The sequence below is a fragment of the Microplitis demolitor genome, chromosome 4 (assembly GCF_026212275.2).
Source record: "Microplitis demolitor isolate Queensland-Clemson2020A chromosome 4, iyMicDemo2.1a, whole genome shotgun sequence".
NCBI classification, from domain to species: Eukaryota; Metazoa; Arthropoda; class Insecta; order Hymenoptera; family Braconidae; genus Microplitis; species Microplitis demolitor.
This window is the reverse complement of record NC_068548.1, coordinates 21,272,104-21,292,222: the sequence shown is the minus strand read 5'-3', so window position 1 is coordinate 21,292,222 and position 20,119 is coordinate 21,272,104. Positions and strand designations below refer to the sequence as shown.

At 28.4% G+C, this 20,119-nt stretch overlaps 1 protein-coding gene across 2 annotated transcripts; it reads right to left on the bottom strand.

The window, feature by feature from the left end:
* Nucleotides 1–3,952: 3,952 nt before the first annotated feature.
* Nucleotides 3,953–19,340, bottom strand: LOC103578140 (uncharacterized). 2 transcript variants are annotated; one of them, XM_008559110.2, is made up of 6 exons: nucleotides 18,969–19,340; nucleotides 15,452–15,660; nucleotides 8,296–8,431; nucleotides 5,623–5,756; nucleotides 4,411–4,717; nucleotides 3,953–4,217 (listed from the first exon to the last, which is right to left on the bottom strand). In XM_008559110.2, exons 1-6 carry the CDS (start codon nucleotides 19,003–19,005, stop codon nucleotides 4,093–4,095), a joined length of 948 nt encoding a protein of 315 aa, XP_008557332.1. In that variant the 5' UTR covers nucleotides 19,006–19,340; the 3' UTR covers nucleotides 3,953–4,092. The 2 variants fall into 2 exon arrangements, with proteins under 2 accessions (XP_008557332.1, XP_008557333.1); XM_008559111.2 differs by having other exon boundaries at nucleotides 8,296–8,428.
* Nucleotides 19,341–20,119: the final 779 nt, after the last annotated feature.

The window sequence follows — 20,119 nt, the reverse complement described above, 5'->3', positions numbered from 1 at the left end:
GCTGAACCGTACTACGCAGAAAAACTTCTAGTAAAAATTACGCAAAAATTTGATACTGTAAGAACATGTGGTATACAATCGTTATCAATTTTACCATGGCCACAGTAATTTTAAAATTTAAATTTCTGCAGCTGCGAACGTTGTTTGGTTTTACCACACCACCACAGCATTTAAAACGATAGTAATTTTTCGCGCATGAATATTCAAATTAAAAATATAAGTTATTTAATAAAAGAATAAAAATACAATCTTTATAGAGTAGCCGTGATCATGCTCACTTCCCGTTCATCATTTTACATGCATTGTGTAATATAACTGCAACCTCTATACCTACTCGGACAATAAAATTCAAAGTAGTGGGCTAACCGCCAAGTGGATGATTGAAGGTATTATGTCGAAATATCAGATGTAAAGTACTCGAGTTTAAAATATAATATCTACCGTCGCCCAAAGCCTAAGCTTTAAATATTTTTATCTTTTGAATTTATCACTTAATACTAAGGAAAATTAAATTTTAATATTAAACTATGTTATATGTATACATATATTTCAGCAATATACTCTCGCCGAGTATACGTAAATTGCTTTATGCCCTACAAAGTATCTCCAGACTAAAACTCACAATGTTCTATAGTATTAAATTAACTATTTTTATTTATAGTTTAATCCATCAGTTAATTAAATATAATTACATTTTCTCAAGATTCAATTTCAAATTATTTTTAATATAAATTACATTTTTACATAAATTCGTGGGTTGAATTTCCAGACGTATATTGGTTGATTCTTATCTGTTAATATTTTATAAGAGCGAGATAAGAATGGACTTGTTTTAGTTCAGGATAAATTTAAAAGAAAATATGCAAATATAGTTTACTTGTACGACAGTTCACGATGATAAATATAAATATGTCATTGATACAAAAGTTCTTATTCTTCGGGATGGTATATAAATATATATAACACCGAAATAGAGTGTGTCATCCCCTGTCCTAGTGCAGCAGCAACTACTGCGATGAATTATTGCTTCCAAAAGACTTTAATACTGTACAGTTGTAGCGATCAATGAATTGAGATTGGGATTGGGATGTAACATCATGTCCAACGTAAAAGGGCGTGCTTTTAGGGGCTAAGAAAAGTAAAGCCACGGAATAAAAAGTTAAGTAACGAAAAAAAAAAAAAAAAAAAAAAAATATACGAACCTCGAAATTTATTGAGACTCTAGACTTTTTTTGCGAACCCTCTTAACAACTTGGCCAACTACAGTGATATTGAGTAAAACGACATGGTAAATTGTCCGTTTATCTTATATTCTATGATACTGATAACTATATAAATATATACGGGAGATATATATTGTAAGCAATGGGTAGTAATGTAATGTAAAGGGATGATTCACACGGCTGGGATTAATTTCTCATACAAAACAGAGACCTGAACAAGGACCGCAATAAAACTTCCTGATATTGACTCCAGAGCAGAGACTGAAATAAGCGAAAAGTAGATTCTTTATACTTATACTTATACTTATTTTTTTTTCTTTTTATCATGTCAACACTTACATCATCCACTCACTTTTGTACTTAACGATTTATATGCATATATATCATTCTTTCATTTATATTATTTTCATTCTCTCTTATGTTTTCTGCAAGTTAAAAAAACGCGGATGAAACTGAGAGAGTAAAAATAAAAATAAACGTTTGCATTATTCAAGTTCACCCGTATTTTTTCTTCTCTTGAAAACCTGTCGAAAAAATAATACCGTGATTTTATTTCATCTACTTTTCTTAGTTTTATTCTTATACTCATTCTCTCAACTAACATATTACTGCCACTATTACTAGCACTAGTACTACTACTACAACCACAACTATTTCTCTTACTTTAACAGCTATTGAAGAATTGAGAGTACTTTGAACTCAGTGAAAATGGGCTTTGATCCTATCCCGCACGTGCTCATTTCCCATTTTCACCCTCTACACTAGGATTCATTCTCACATCGTATTAATTCAAGTGTCACCATTTTCTTGCTATATACCTACAATATATCTACATTTATTCAACGTACCAAAACCAAAGTCAGAGAGATTGGACCACACTAGACTGCGACTGTCGCGATGATTCATCAAGTTAAGTAATAGATTTTATCCCTCCGTTAGGTCTCTGCTGTCGATCTGTTCATCGTTTATGTACACACCTACATTCGTCTGGATTTATATGTCTGTCTGCCTGTGTCTGTGGTAGATTGTTGACTTAAAGTCTCGTCACTAATTTTTTTTATTTATTATTATATCTATTTACTTAAATAATTGAATAAACTCGTAGAAAAACACACGATAAACTTTTTCAATTTATCGTATATAAGTATTAGGTGAACCTTTACAATGCATACACCCATATAACAATGAAAAAATAATAATAATAATAGCAGTAATGATAAACATAATATATATACATACATATGTACACGTATAGTATCGATTTGTTGATTCACTTTTATATCAGACCAATGCAGAAATTCTTATACGAGCAATAGAGGTTTTTGTCTCTCTTAGTATCACCCCTGTATCGACGCGCATGACTCCGTCGAGTCATTCCCGACGATTTGAGAAAAGGGATGATTCACTTCGTTCCACTGACTGCCCTCGTATCCCGACAAATCGTCTCCAGAAAAGTCATAGTAGTCTTTTTCCGAAGGGTGGAATATTTCTCTGCTTCCTACTCTTCTTCCACCCACAATTCTATACATCCTCTTCTCCCCCTTTTCACCCTTCTCTCTTCTTCAGCTCCCTGGATCCCAGCCCCCTTGGCCCTCATCATTCTTTCTCTTACTTGCTCTTTACACACTCTAAAATCCCAACCCAACTGAACCCAACCCAACCCAACTGAAACTGCAACTCAGAGTATGAGATTCTCATGCATCTCAATCCATCTCTCTGCTATCCACGGAATAGTTTTGCTAGAGTGAGGATCTTCTCTTCCTTTTACTTCATATCCCTCTTGACTCCTTCCTTGATGTATGTATGCACTGCATGCTACCTATATTACGCTTATGTTTATGCTTATACTTATTCATGTATACAAAGTAGCCTACTCACATCAACTTGTCTCGCGAATGTAACATACGCACCGGAATCGCGTGGTGTACGTGCTGAGCACATACACGTCGCTTAAGCCAACATCGATTAGCCATCAGAGCTTCTGCGCTTGGACCCGCGATTCGTCGCGACCCAGCAGCATCAGCAGCAGCAGTAACAGGAGCAGTAATAGCGGAACAGTAACAGCAGCCTCTATTTAAACTCATACGAAAGAATCCATCTCTTCCGTTTGAACCAACTCATCCGACCCATCAACTCCGTACCAGTTGGTAACCATCAAAAATTTATAGTAAAATCCATTGAACACCTCATTTTTTTATTTTATCCGCTCTTTTATTTTTATTTACCATTTTTTTTATCTCCGCGACGTTTTTATCAATTGAAGTATCGATTATACGTCGATCTAACGGACAAGGTAATGTAATGCATTCACTCGGGTGTCTGACAGTGCGTAAACTTACTCGAATGTATCCATGACGGATATTTTCACCGTGTGGATGAGTGGGAATGACGCGGTAGCTGATGTGTTGCTGATGGATACGCCACAGGAGAAATCGACCCTGCAAATTTTATACTTTTTTTCATTTTTTATTTTTCATTCCCATAAAACTTTCATTTATGTTCAAATAAAAGTAACCAAAAAGTAACTTGGATATTTGCAGAGTGGATAACCGAGGTATTATGCTCAGTCAACCACCGTAAATCCATTGTAATCCGTTATGTGTTGGATAAAAAGGAAGTGGTGATTTTTTTTTGTTAAATATATATATATATAGAGAGAGAGAGAGAGAAAATGAGAGACATTGAATAATCAACACGTTAAATTGTACGAGAACTTTTCTTACAAGCACGTCAATTTATATAAAGAGCTCCAAAGCACGCATATAATACAGAAGTTTTTTTATTTTATTTTATTTATTTTTATTTATTTATTTATTTTTTTTTTTGGTTTTTTGTTTTTTATTACGAAGTAGTAGGGGTATTTAAATTGTTAATGGATGACGATGATAGCCAGTCGTAGGAATACAAGCAATTCAAAAATAAATTGCCATGATCCTCGTAGTCTCACTTGTGATGACGATGACGATGATGATGACGACGATGACGATCCGATGTCTAAAAAAAAATAAATAAAGTTTGACATTTAAATTATTTGAATATTTGTTTTTACATTTTTATTGTATTTTTTTGGGTGGGCTGGGGGTGGAAAAGTAATTTGGTAACGAAACGACACAAAGAAATATAAAACAGACAGGGTGTGGTCACACGGACAGTTTGATTGGATAAAATATATAATAGGGTCGTTTACCTTTAACGTCGAGATGTCCATCGGGTTTTCGTTGGCCAGTCTGAAAGTTAGGGGGAGGTTGAAGATAATTGATGCCCACTATAGTTGCCGCTGGCTCCAATTGTATAATTCTCGGCCTCTCTTCTTCCGCGCTCACCTCAGTACTTTGCCAATATATATTGTATATCGAGGCACTGCACCGGATCTTCAGCTTCCCCGACATAAAGTGCTCCGGCGTTACGAGAAATTGCAAGCTAGTTTGTGCGATCTGCCACTCTGAATCATTTGTATCAAGTGGACTGTATGTGCGCACGTGAGACTGTAGTGGCTGTAAATTATATTTGTTTTATTTATTTATTTTACCCGTTTCTACAACAATCCAACACATATTTATTTATTTCAAATTATATTTTATTTGCTTCTACTTTTAATTATTTTTTAAATTCACAGCACATAATTAACATCGCTCACTATTGATAAGCCGTTATTAATTTATTTTAGTAACAATAATTCGTAAAATTAAAATGCAAGATTTTATTTCAAAAATTTAAATACTAATTGAAATGAAACAATGAAAAAAACTATTCTAATTTTATACCTCAATATTCAAATTACCATAATTATTCTTATTTTTATCTCTTTTCAAGATTCATTCTCGTTTCCTCTAATTAGAAATTTTTTTTTTTTTTTTTTTTTTTTTAGTATACTTTAAATGATGTAAATATGAATTTTTTATCAACATATAATTGCGATAATATGTAATATATTCCTCCATTAATTAACGCAGCTTTTCAATTCCTTTGTTTTATAATTCAAATAAACTTTTAAATAATAAAATGAATTTAATACATATTTCAAAAAGTTGGTAACACGTTAAAATTTATATACTATTATATTTTATTTCAAAAACATAATTTTGTTCAAATGTAAATAATAAATATTAAACGTAATAATTATAATTACGTATTTCTATAAAATGAAAACTTTTGAATATACATACATATATATGAGGTGTAATAATATACACACTCCATTGTTAATAATAAAATTTATATATATATATATATATATAGAGTTGTTTTGTACAGATATATATTTAAATGAAGTAACTTTGGCACACATTTATTATTAATTACCTCAATTCTCGGTTAATTGAATTAATTCGGTATTTAAATAAACCAGTGGTCCATCAAACGACTTACTAGGATATGATAATTAAATATTTAAACTAACCTGCCTGTCATTGACGTACCACGTCAAATTAGCGGCAGGTTTACTTCTTCCCAGGGTGCAATTAACCCTGAGCGTGTCGTCAATCCGGTACTTTCTCCTCAGTCCATGTATTTCAGGTCTCTGAGTGGGTAATTCTGTAAGAAAGTAAAATAGAAATTTAAAACAGCACTACGTGGAGAAATATGCAGGTCAAAATTAAGTTATAATTACAATCATAATGAAAAATTTTCTATCGCATTAAAAAATTAAAATTTATAAAAAAAGTAACGATAATTTGTAGGAAATTCATTTTTTGTTTGAATTATTACTAGCGAAATTATCATTTTTATTTATAATAATTACAATACAGATTGGTTAAATTTTCGTTTAGAAAATAGAAATATTATTTTTTCATAAAAAAATAGTTAAATCTTATGAAAAGTAGAAATTGTTATTAGAATTAGTAAAAGTTAATACATTAGTCGCAAATTTTGTTTTATAGTTGATAAATATTACATGTTCAATGTAATTCTACGCAGGTTACTGTACATTTTACATGGAAAAAAATGATGCTCAAAATTTTAATTGTAGTTTATTTTCGACTTAAAATTAGTATATTCGATACTAATATCAAACTAGGATCATTATATATATTACAAAATGGCAATTATTTGTATTAAAATTTGATACACAGAAGAGCAAAATTTTTAATTTCGTATATTAAAATTAATATGAAAAAGAATTGATAAATTGGGATTTACAGTTATTACTATTCAAATAAACACAGAAAAATTTTAAAAATGAGGAACCGAAAAATTAGTAAACGTACATATTAATATATAAAGATCTAGTATACGAATTTTTCATTTTATTATTTACCACTTATTCGATATATGTATATAATAAATTAATTTATAATAACGAATAAATAACATTTTATATTAATTATTAGTCAATGGGATAGAATTTATAAAATAAGAGTTGAAAATTTTCAGTATTTTTATGAGCAACAAAATCAGTATCTAGTATACTAATTTTTAATTTTATTATTTATCACTTATTCGATTTATGTATATTGTAAATTAATTTATAATGATGAATAAATGATATTTTAAGCAAATAATTGATCAGTGACATCGAATTTATAAAATGAAAGTTTGTAACTTTTGGAATTTTCGGCTGGAAAAATCAGTATCTAAGATAGCAATCGTTAATTCGACCAATCATTACTTTTTAATAGATTATGTCATAAATTAATTAACTTTCACTAATAAGTCACGTATTATACCTAAAAGTAATAATATTTAGTTACTTTTTGAAATAATTGTTAGTAGTTTTTCGAAATCTACAAAAATTAGTAAACTACTTTGCATTAAGCACATAATAGTACTAATTATTGATAACAAATTCCACTTTTTACTATTATTTATTAATTTTTAATATTCTGTTTTTTCCGTGAAGAATGTCAGTAAGACAAATTGCTACTCCGAGAGATAAAATTACTAATTACATCGTAAAAATTACTCGCCAGAATCTTTCACAAAGCGCGTTAATTAATATTTACTAATTACAATAGTAAAAATTATTGGTACATCATAATTTGTCGCTAGTAAAATTTATTTTGAATGCACTAATTTTTATAATCAATAGAAATTATTATTACAAAGATTACTTCTCAGATTATAATCTTTTTTTTTTAAAATTTACTAAAAATCAGTTAATTTTTTTCTCCGTATATAGAAGGACGATTGTGGATTTAAATGAGCTTACGTTAGTTTTAAAATGCAGTAAACAAAATAAAATACCAGAGAGAATAAAGTTCAAAAGGAAATAAAGTTTCGCGGCATAAATAAATAAATAACAGAGTAATGACGGGGTATTAAAGTTTGTGTACACTTGTGTAGCATCATCAGGGTCTCTAGTTCTGGAGTTCAGAGAGCCTACATGGAGCGAAGAGATGAGTGCTCCCTGTGGATCAATTATAAACGAACAACCCGACGATAAACTCGCCACAAAGCTAATCACATTTCCGTACTCATCAATCTCCGTTTCGCCGCATTACCAATGTACGTGGCAAGTGGTGGTTGCGGTGTGTGTACACATATCAACCCCTTCGAAAATCCCGCATAATAACATTTTACCGTTCATTAATTACAACTTCAGGCTGGCCAGGAGGTGGTACACCTAGAGCGTTTCATTAATTAGGCTCCACTGCACTACTATACACTCTACTCTATATACTTTAATATCGTATATATAAATATCAAAATATATATAAATATACATATATATATATATATATATATTCATGTATATCCAGCTATTTGTATATATTGTAACGAGGTGGGTGTACTTTCATTCATTAATTACACCACCAGATGCCCCTTTTTTTTATGACATGCCTCTGAGCTCTTAACTGTGATCCCAGGTAACATTTATTCACTAAGTTTAAAAAAAAAAAATTTTTATTTATTTTGTAAACCGCATTTTTTAACTATTTATACTTTTTTATTATTATTTTAAAGTCCCTTATTTTTTATTTATATTTTCGTTCATTGTTTTACGTAGCTGTTCTATTTTTATGATTTACATACATATATATATATTTATAACCCGAAGTTTATATATTTTTCTTTATTTTTATTCTCCATTGTATATAAATATTTTTTTTTTTATTTATAATTTTTTACTCACCAGCGACATTCATTGTCGCGTATACAATAGCAGTGTGGAAGGATGGTGCGTCAGCCGATACCTCGCAGCTGTATTCACCAGCAGCATCAAGCTCCAGATTCTCCAGAGTGACCTGTGTCGCATTGCTCTCGGTCTTCTGTTAACACAACGTAACATAATGCACAACAACCACCACAATATATTATGTACTCGTCACAATATATAACATTTATGTACTCAGATTATATTTATAATGACATAAGATACACCTAGGATATAACAATATTAACGTTATGTTACGTTAACAAAGCAATAACACTGAGGATAAGTGAAATATATCCCGCATCGGTCAATGTACTCCCAATGATATCTGATGGTTTATCAGACGGCTTGCGATAATACCCCTTACGTATCCATTCTTGTTCTTGTTATATTATATTATACATACATATGCATATACACATATATATATAGATATAACCTACTAGTTCTTAAGCCTATTCAATGTCGTCACGCAAACTACCCCCGGTGTAATACACTTTGCCCTCTACTAACTCCCATTTACCAGTAGATTGAGAACAATATACTCGGACTGAGACGTGTGTATTTAAGCACGAGTACACTGAGAAAATTTATCAATGATTATATCCGACTATTTATTTAATTAAAATTTTTAAACTTCAAGTTGTAATTTTTTTTAAATTTTATTTATATGGTACATATTTAATTCAGTGTTAATTTTTAGGTCTGGTTAAATCAACTTCAAGTGAACTATTGAATTTTAAAAATAATGTAAAAGCTCTGTAGCATTTAAATATTGAGGTGATACAAGTGACAGTTATTGTAAATTATGAAAAGATTATTTAATATTCGATAACGAGAAAAATTAAAACAGTATCGATGGACAAAAATAAATTATTCAATCGAAAATCTATAGACAGTAGTCTTGTTAAAATTTTTATGCCAGAGACTAAAGTCTTTTAACACTTGTTCTTATAGTTATGATGTTATGAATATTCACTGAATATTATTTGGTATTTAGAGAATGAAAAATATAAATATATATATAATTATATTGTTTATACCAGAACTGTTGTTATTAGAATTATTATTAATTCATTCATTAATGTAGGATGTAGAAAATTTTTAGTGTGAAATGGACACTGAGGATTTTACACGGTTTGATTGGTGTGAATTGGGGTGTGAAATTTTCTTGGTGTGAAATATCAAGCCGTGTTTTGCCTCGGTGTTATTGGCTCAAATATTGCCTGAAAATATAATTTATAGTTTGAAATTTTCAAATAATATATAGGCTGCAACCCTAATAGGGGAGATCAGGGCACGACGGCCTCCCTTACACAGTTAGAAATTTCGTGTTAAATTCAACACAAATTGTGTGTTGCAAACGGTGTAGACAAATTTTTGTGTTAATTCAACACATTGCGTTTGTGTTGATCTTTAACACAATTTTTATGTTAAATAAAATTGAACACATAAAATCTGTTCTTTTGACATAAAATTTGTGTACATTTAACGGAACATTTGTGTAAATTTAACACATTTTTCGTGTTAAAATCAACTAATAAACATAAGCACACAACCTAATCAACTCAAGTATACTGATCTACCCTTAGTAGAACTTATGTCAATTTAGCGAACAATTGAACCGGTTCAAAAAGATATCAAAGTTATCGAAATTTAATTGTAAAATGTATATATTTAATTGTAAATAAATTATAATCCAAATTTCCCTGCAAACAATTCTGCTAAAATGCTTTGCTTGGTTATAGTAATAAAGAATTGCGCGGGAACGTTTAGTCAAACAACACAAATTTTGTGTGAATTTTCGAATAACACAAGAAATGTCTTACATTATATATTTTCTAATGATTTAACATAAAAAATCTGTTAAAGTAAAATAACACAAACGAGTTGTGTTGAATTAACAGATTTCTGTGTTAAAAATCAACACAAAAAATTTAACCGAATAATTTTTTAACACAAATACACAAAATTTCTAACCGTGTAATAATTTTTAAAATTTCTAATGTAAAAAATACCGTAAAATTCTCGAGTGTATTCACTGAATTTTGATAGACGTTTAAGTATGAAAATATTAATTTGATTATATGAGCGGCAGGTAATAAATAAATTAATGTCAAAGGGTCATAAAATATTTGAATATTTAAATTTATATGTTCACTTGAAGGGTATATTGTAAACACACACACTGGCCAGTATATATTTCAAGGGCGTTTAGCTTTTTAATTAATTAAAAATTTTACCCGCTATTTTGAAATTTATGACCATAAGTAAATTTACAAATTAATAAATATTTAATATACTAGCAAATATTATATTGACACTAAAATATTTTTAAAAGCTTTATTAATTATTCAAAAATATTGTAAAAAGTTAAATGCGGTGAATTATATAAAAATATAAATATTTAACTCAATATGATTTTAAAATGACAAGAAAAAAAACTGCTTTGGAGCTTTTAACATCAATTATTCAATTTATCCGCTAGTTTTTTTTGTTGTCTTCATAAATGTCAACCTCACTTCAATTAATTGTAAGTGAGTCAACATAACTATTAGTTAAAAGCTTGCACAGTAAATAATACTTTTAAAATTTAATCATTTAAAAAAAATTGAATGAACTTTTATTAAGAATCTCCATTTATAATCATATATTGGAAAAGTAATATATACCTTTGATATATATTTTAATAAATATAAACCGTATAAACTTCCTTGAATTAAATTATTTCATTTCACAACAGTTTAAATTTAAAACTTTGATAAAATATCACGATAAATAATAAATTTTCAATATATTTATCTATGCAATATATTTTATTAAAATGTTTTTACAAAACTCGAGTGTAATTTAATCAATTTGCTCAATTTAATACAGAATGGCAGGACAAAAAAATTAAATTCCGTTCACTTTTTTTAATATTTATTAAATGAAAAATTATTTTCTCTGAAATTTATATCAATTAATAAATAAAACGAAAAATAAATTTAATCAAACTTGAATAAGAATTTTTTCTATTGGAGCATTTAATTAAATGCAGAATTCGATGGCGCAGAAATTACAGAATATACGGAAAAAAAAAAACGTATTTGTATTCACTGAATTAAAAAGCATTGAAAAAGAAAAAAATGATCTCTAAAGTAAGTATTGAACTCTTAGTTTTGTGTAAACATTTTTTTCATTTAAAACAGTTCTGTTTACATTCATTGAAAACAATTAGAGAATCGATTTTACGTCCTTTGAAGATTACCCGGTGCTCGAAAGTCTGTAATTTTTATTGAAATCATATACTGTAAAAAGAGCGGTGTTAAAATTTCCATTAATTTAATAGCGCGCGGTATTTAAATGCAATAACACCAGTGAAGGTGGTGTAATTTCGCGGTGTTAAATCGGTGTAAAAAAATTTCATGTATAGAAATCAGAGGAAAAAATATAGTACATGTAAAAAAATATAAAAATTTAATGAATATTCTCTGGAGGAAATTTCAATTTTACTGTGTATTAATTTGGATAATTATTTATTTAAAAATTACACAATTTTACGCCCAGTATTTCAATTATTAATAACTTAATTAATTAATTAATTAATATACTGTTTAACTGTAGTGGTCGAGTGAATAAAAATATTTTTAACACCAGTAAAGAATATTTACACCGAAAGTGGTGTTATTTGAACACCAAAAATTATCACCAAATAATAAGAAATAATTTTTACGTGTAAAGTTTACGACTGGTTAATTTTAAAAACCACCTGTATGAAAATAACATATATGATCAAAATATATGTAAAAATATATGATAAACATCAGAAAATATATGTGGCCAATTTAACTATATTTTCTGATATATTTTTTTTTTTATATTAAAAAATATAATATTCATCATATACGAGTCCGTATATGTTTAGCATATATATAATATATATGTCAATCATATACAAAAAATATATTTTTATTATATATGAAAATATATATTCTTGTCATATACGAAAACTATATTTTTTTCATACATAAAAATATATATTTGTATCATATACGAAATATATACTTTGATCATATATTGAAACATATATTTATATTGTGTATCAAAAAAAAAAGTTTATACTCTTTAAATTGCAGATAAAATTTTCAAAATTAGTTAATTTGATGCGAATATATGATATACCCATATACTTATACATATACCGAATAAGATATATCCTAAAATATAACGAAGAAAATATATGGTGCCATATATAATATAAATTATATGCTATCATATATTTCATTTCATATAAAAATTTTATATTTTTCGAATATAAAAGGAAATATATCAATACAATATATTTTAAGGTAAATGTAAATGTATATATAACTTCATATAAAAAATATATAAGTTACATACATGGAATACATATATTTACTACTGTATATAATTTTATATTAAATCGGCCAAAATCGCTGTACGATTTTTTTATAATATACAATATTCGATGTCATATATTTTTTTAATTGCAAACATATATGATTTTATATATTTTAACCATATATTCTTTTTTCATACGGGCAGTAAACGCCAGTTCTTAATTTTTTTTAATTTGTCTTGTACACAAAAAATAAACTTTTTAAGGTTAAAAAAAAAAAATATTTTCACATAAAAAACATGTTAGTAAAAGACATTTCACTAAAACAAGCCGACGGTGGAGTGTTAGAATACCAAAAAAATTAAGTTTCTAAAAGATTTGAAATTAGGCCGCCGTTTACACTTTAAGACGTTTTTAATTATTTTAATGCTAAACTTTTCACTGAATAGCCGCAGACGAAAAAATGACTTAATTTTATTTTTTCCTTTTTTTCTAACTACTGCTTTTCAGATAAACTTCGCAGATTAAATTAGTTAGTCACATTCAAAAGCTATAAGTTTGTTATAGAAAAAGCGGCTGTTAACTTCTATAAGATTTTCGATGCTGCTATGATCGTTTTTATCGATTGTCCTGTGAGCTGTATCATTCGATAAAATGCAAATTAATTGAAGCAAAAAAAAAGAAATTAAATTAACTTTTGAATCTGAGTTAACTTACTTTGATTTAATTGATGAAAAAAAAATTTCAATTCATTAAATATTAAAAATTATCTGGAAAATGAGTTATGACTCTAAATATTAAGAAAATTAATTTAAAATTTTTTTTTTCCCTCGCATAAATTATTTTCAGCCTGCCTGTGGCCAGTAACTTTGCGTGAGAAAATTTCTCACGAAAATAATCGAAAGCATCTTAAAGTACAAACTTTAGAAGTTTAATGAACGATTTTGAAACTATAATTTTAACAAAAAATTTAAATATTTCATTTAAGTATATAATGACAATGACAAATTTAATAACTTTATCATAAGTTTTTGATTATAAGATTATGTTAATATTTTATACCTTGTAAATACTTAACGAACTAATCACAAGTGGAGTTATTTCTTATTTACTTATCACTTTCACATGGTTATTTCAACTTCTTATACAGCTAGCTTTTTTTTTAAAAAGAACCTTCAAAGATCCCTTTAAGAAGGTAATTAACCGTTTTAATTTAAAGTTTAATATAATATCCGAGATAAAAAAAATTATTTAATTACTATTTTTTTATTTTCACTCCGATTAAATTACGCTGAGAAAAAATAAATTTAAGAAATGTATTTTCTTCTTACAAAAAATTATGCGGTTAGAAATTTTCAAATTTGTATATTTTTAGCGCGAAAATTTTAAGGTTTTACTCAAATTAATTTTCTTATTCTTCGGTAGGAAAAAAACGATTTTTTTGGCGAAAGAAATATCTTCCATTAATGAAAACAAAAATTTTCTTAAGACTAGAAAAAATATCGGCGTGATAAATTTCTTCTGGTCCCGAAAAAATTCATGTATGAAATTAATAGTGTACTTTTTATTGATCTACTACTCAAGAAATTATTGCAATTAATGTCTGATACACGGAAAAAAATGATGCTCAAAATTTTAATTGTAGTTTATTTTCGACTTGAAATTAGGATATTCGATACTAATGTCAAATCAGGATCATTATATATATTACAAAATGGTGATTATTTGTATTAAAATTTGATACACAGAAGAGCAAAATTTGTAATTTCGTATATTAAAATTAATATGAAAAAGAATCGATAAATTGCTATCTATAGTTATTACTATTTAAATAAACACAGAAAAATTTTAAAAGTGAGGAACCGGAAAATTAGTAAACGTACATATTAATATATAAAGATCTAGTATACGAATTTTTCATTTTTTTATTTACCACTTATTCGATATATGTATATAATAAATTAATTTATAATAACGAATAAATAACAATTTATATTAATTATTAGTCAATGGGATAGAATTTATAAAATAAGAGTTGAAAATTTTCGGTATTTTTATGAGCAACAAAATCAGTATCTAGTATACTAATTTTTCATTTTATTAATTATCACTTATTCGATTCATGTATATTGTAAATTAATTTATAATGATGAATAAATGATATTTTAAGCTAATAATTGATCAGTGACATCGAATTTATAAAATAAAAGTTTGTAACTTTTGGAATTTTCGGCTGGAAAAATCAGTATCTAAGATAGCAATTGTTAATTTGACCAATCATTACTTTTTAATAGATTATGCCATAAATTAATTAACTTTCACTAATAAGTCACGTATTATACCTAAAAGTAATAATATTTAGTTACTTTTTGAAATAATTGTTAGTAGTTTTTCAAAATCTACAAAAATTAGTAAACTACTTTGCATTAAGCACAAAATAGTTCTTATTATTCATAACAGATTCCACTTTTTATTATTATTTATTAATTATTAATATTCTGTTTTTTTCGTGTAATTAAAAATTTTAATAATAAAATAAATTCCCTTTGGAGTAAATTTCACTCTAAAAGAATAAAATAAATAAATAGACTCCAGATTTAATCCACATTCACACAAGTTTTTTACAGTGTCCAATTATTTAAAAAAACCGCGCCGAAACTTGTCATTTTAAAATTAAAAAATCTCATTGCACTTAATAATTCATAGTCCAGTGAGCCCTGAATTTTTGAACGAATGCTCTATATAAATGTAGAATGTTCTAAGTAAGAATAAATTTGATATGTATTGACTTACATTGACTTGAAGATTACCAATGGGAAATGTTTTAGACGGTGGCGATTCATTTGGGGTGAAACGATAAAACTCTCTGCCGCCTTTGTACCACTTGACCGCATATAGGGTAGCACCTTCTAAGTCATACCAGCAATTTAACACTGCCGAGTTACCCTTCTCAACTGCCATCGGTGTCTGCATGCGCACCTCGCGCAGCCCCGAGCAGATACCTGAAAGAGGCCAAAAGCTTTTGAATAAGATATCACGGATGCTCTGTATTAAATGAAAACGATTTTTTAGCTCTTACATTACTCTACTATATACTATATTTTTATCTCCTAACTCTCTCTTTTTTATCCACACATACACACTTACAGTCTCGACGATTGGATTTCGTATATATAAGTACAGAAACCAGGCACTACCGGCAAAGAATACCTATACTTATACTTACAACTCCAAACACTGTGATTCTTAGCGCTTCAGTGCCTTATTCTCGTCGTCCAAATAATCCCGTGAGAATTGAGGAAATTGTGAATTCAATCCTATTATACTCACTGATTTTTCTTTTTCTTTATTTTTATTTTTATCCTTTTTTACTTTTATTACTTTTATTTTATTGTATTTTTTTATTTTTTTATCCTTCATATAAAATAAATTATTTCCTCAATCATTCACTATTCACTGCTCTACACTCATCCAACAAAGTTTATAATTAAAAATTAAAATAAAGAGATAATTAGATTTCCAATAGTATTAAAAAACAGATAATAGATAATGGATGCTCAGGATATTGGTAATTTATATATAGAATATTAAATGAACAGTTTCCATCAATGTAAATGAATAAATTATGTTATAGCTCTGTCACCTCAAATACACGGTTCAACAGAATTAAACAGTTAGTTGGAAGTTGAATACATTAGAAATGGCATTAAAGTAAATTTAATGTACAAGTTCATAAATGATGTTTCTTTCATTCAAGTAGTACAACAGTACTGTTGTAGATACATACATTTAACTGAGTAGCATACAGTAGGGTACGAAAATAATCCAATTCTCTGTAGCTTTAGAAAATACAGCAGCTTAACAATCACGCTAAATTAAAGCAAAATGTATTTTCTCTCATTTTGTATTTTGCTTTTTTTTTTTTTTTGCTCTCTTTTTCATACTTTTTTTTTGTTCATTTTATTTTAGTTCAGTCTCTCTGTAATTCCCACACCATTCATCCGGATGTACTAGCGTGGTACTGGTCAGTGAGCTTTGAATAATTCCATAGCCGGTTAGTTCGGCTATGCAATCATAGATTGGCGTGATTTTCGTTTATGAAAGATGAGTCGATGTGAATCAAAGCATTGGAAATTCTAATAATAACAGTAGTGGTACATAGACATATATATGCATATATACATACATATATATATAAGTTTATAATATAACGTCGTTAATCATTTTAAATATTTTACCCGCTATCTAATTTTGTATACTTGAACTCTGTGCTACTTGACATATGCTATTTATCTTATCGATAATTATATTGAAACACTTGTGTCTTGGAAAATTTATTATTACTCAACTCTCAATGACTTTAATCTTTTGATTTTTATTGTGATACTTTGACAAAATACATACATATATAAATATAAAGTAACAATTCTCGGGTAAAAATATTCCGCTGAATTTACGCCGAAACCGTAGAATTTTATTGGAAGAGGCTGAAAGTTGACCGAAAAAACCATGAAATTTTATTATTACACGCAGAAAATTTTTTAATAAAAATTACCCATAAAATTTTGTATTGTAAAGACATCTAGCCGGTAACTAAATTTTTTAGCAGAAATTGTACTTCATTTACATGCTATCGAGTAGTATGTTTTAGAATATGCATAGGAAAAATTCAAATATTTACCATATGTCTTCAGTATCAAACTTTTTGGGTAATTTTTTATAGAAATTTCTTTATGTGTAATAAACAGGCCCAAAATTAGCCTATTTCAGTTTTTTTGGGCTTGATTTTTCACCATTTTCAAACCCTTTTTCGTTGTTCACTACCTCAGCCTTTCGTCGGCAACTTTTCGTCGGAAAAAAAATTTTATCATTTTTTTTTTTACTTGAAATTTTTTTTTTTACAGTTATTATTAAACTAATTACCAAATATTAATTAAAAATCTGGCCAATTTACAGTCAACAAAAATTTAAAATAAAAATTCTAAAAATTTTTTTTTTTCTGGTAAAAAATAAAATTTTCGGTTAAACTAAAAAAATATTAAGTTTTCATATAAGTTTACAAACTTTGAGACCAGTCTAAAATATAATTGAAAATCAATTCTATAAAATGAGAGCAATCTCATGTCTGATAGCTGATTTGTTTAAAAGTTATGAAGTTCGAAAGTTTTTAAGAAAACATTTCAACAAATTTTACGACGTTTAAGAAATAATTAAAAAAAAAACAGAGGCTGTGTTGGTAACAAAAAAAAAAAAAAAATATTAATAATGTGTATGTAAAAAATCAAAACTTTTAAATTGTGTAAAATTACGTTGTTGAAAATGCTCAAGAGGGAATATATAAAATAGGGATTTAAGAGGCTTTTGGGTCGAGTCACAAGGGACGAATTCGAGGTAACATCAATTTCGATTGAGGGGAATCAGGGGTAAGTAATAGGTTGAAGAAGTCGTCCTTGGTGATATTTTTTTATTTTTTAACGGGCTATTAATTCTCCCTTGTTACACTCCGTACAACAACTATATAACTAAATTGTTAACGATGTATATATTAGTTTTTAAGTATGTATATATATGTTTGTGAAATGTTAAACCCAGGGCCACGTAATTTGACAGACTGACCACACTGGATGCGTGGGTCTTGAGCTATTTGAAATACCGTCGAGGGTAAACCACACTTTGTATATATATTAATATATAGATATACTTTAAACAAATACATACCTATTCTAAGTATATATATATATATGTATACAGTTATATGGATATATAATAGGAGCAAGAGTCCACGAGTTAAGTCACGAAAGCCTTGGCACGCACGAGGACAATGTATTAGGCACCTTATCGCTCATCCGGTCGTTTACAAAATCCCTATCGTTGTACATCGCTTTTAAAAAGTCATTGCAATACAATCAATTGCCATAAGTATATATGTCTTACAAATTAAAATGTAATGATCATTATAAAGCAATAACCCGTAATAAAATCCGTGAGTCTACTGGAAAACAAACAAAAGTTTAAGTAAAAAAAATAACAAGTCTTTATTTTTAAAAATCAAAATTCAATGGGTATTTATTTTTACAACAATTGTTCACAGTAACACACAAAGATGCTCTTGGCTTACATTAATCGCGTTCTCTCTACTTGATATAACATCACAGAGACATGAAAAGGCCGGATCGTAGACGCGCGGACAAAGGAATATAAAAAAGAGTAAGCGGGAAGTTGAAAGAAGAATTTTGAGTACGCCTTTAGACGGACAAAATCTACTTTTGTATTTTATTTTTCATGCTTTTTGACATAGGATGACACTCACCGATAATAAAAGCAAGCAGAACGAGTCTTAGTTCCATCGAAGTACCGGTCGATGATTGTTGATATTTTTTTTTTAGTTAAAAAAAAAATTTATATCAACTTATCCCGTTAGTTTTGATGATGTCAAGACGTTTGTTGATGTTGACGTCTCGAGTATGTTAAAAAAAAAAAAATATATGTATATATAAATCCTTAAGGACCGTTGTCTTGCCACGAGTTGTCGCAGCGCGTTTTACTATAACTCACTACTGTTAAGACTCGCATGACGTTACTACTATCGTTATCACGATGACAGTATTACGGAGCGACGGATTCTACGGACCATCGCAGAGCAACATCCCTTACGTAATAATACAACTCTCGTCGACGAGTATCTCAGCAACTACCCTTCGCGATTGTCGGCGTTTCGTACGTTCGATGAATCCGGTCTCCTTCGGAGCATCGCGCAGAATCAATTTCTCCCGTCGACGCGTGCGTCCGCGCTTGCGCTAATTTACAAATCCAAATTCCACCCCCGCTTTATACTTATGGCTTTTATATACATATATATATGTTACCATACATGAATGTATATATGTAATTATAAATATGTATGGTGGAGATGTACGAATGTGAATATATACATTAGTGTATATGTATGTACACTTTGATATCAAAATAACGTCAAAACTGCCCCGATAAAGCAACCCGTCGCCTGCCGCGAGATATCCTGCGAGTAGAACCAATACACCAACATCCAGCACATCCCTCATCAGACTTCGTATCTCTTATACTTATATATCTATATATATATATATATATATGTATCCCTCTATCCTACAACACCATCGTCCTCTACACATACTGACTCACACATGACTACCATCCCACGCTTATACAAAATTTTTTTTATTTTAGTTTTATGTGTGTTCTATTCTATTCTTTCACACTTTTTATATTCAGATGGCGGATGAATTTTTTTGCATTAATAATGAAAAACGTCTTTTGGTTTTTGTGGGTACGCGTGCATATCATTATTATTAATTCACCCAATTGCAAAAAAAGTCTATTGAAATATATATATTTTGATAATTAAAAAATAAAATGAAAACTTTGGTTTCTTTGATGATAAAGTCTTTTATATATATATACATATATATATGAAAAGGGAAA

Coding starts and splice junctions, on each gene's coding strand:
- LOC103578140 (XM_008559110.2), bottom strand. CDS start 19,005: ATGGAACTAAGACTCGTTCTGCTTGCTTTTATTATCG. Junction 5,757..8,295: donor CGCGACAATGAATGTCGCTG/GTGAGTAAAAAA, acceptor ACTTTCTTACAG/AATTACCCACTCAGAGACCT. Junction 4,718..5,622: donor GGTACGTCAATGACAGGCAG/GTTAGTTTAAAT, acceptor TATAATTTACAG/CCACTACAGTCTCACGTGCG.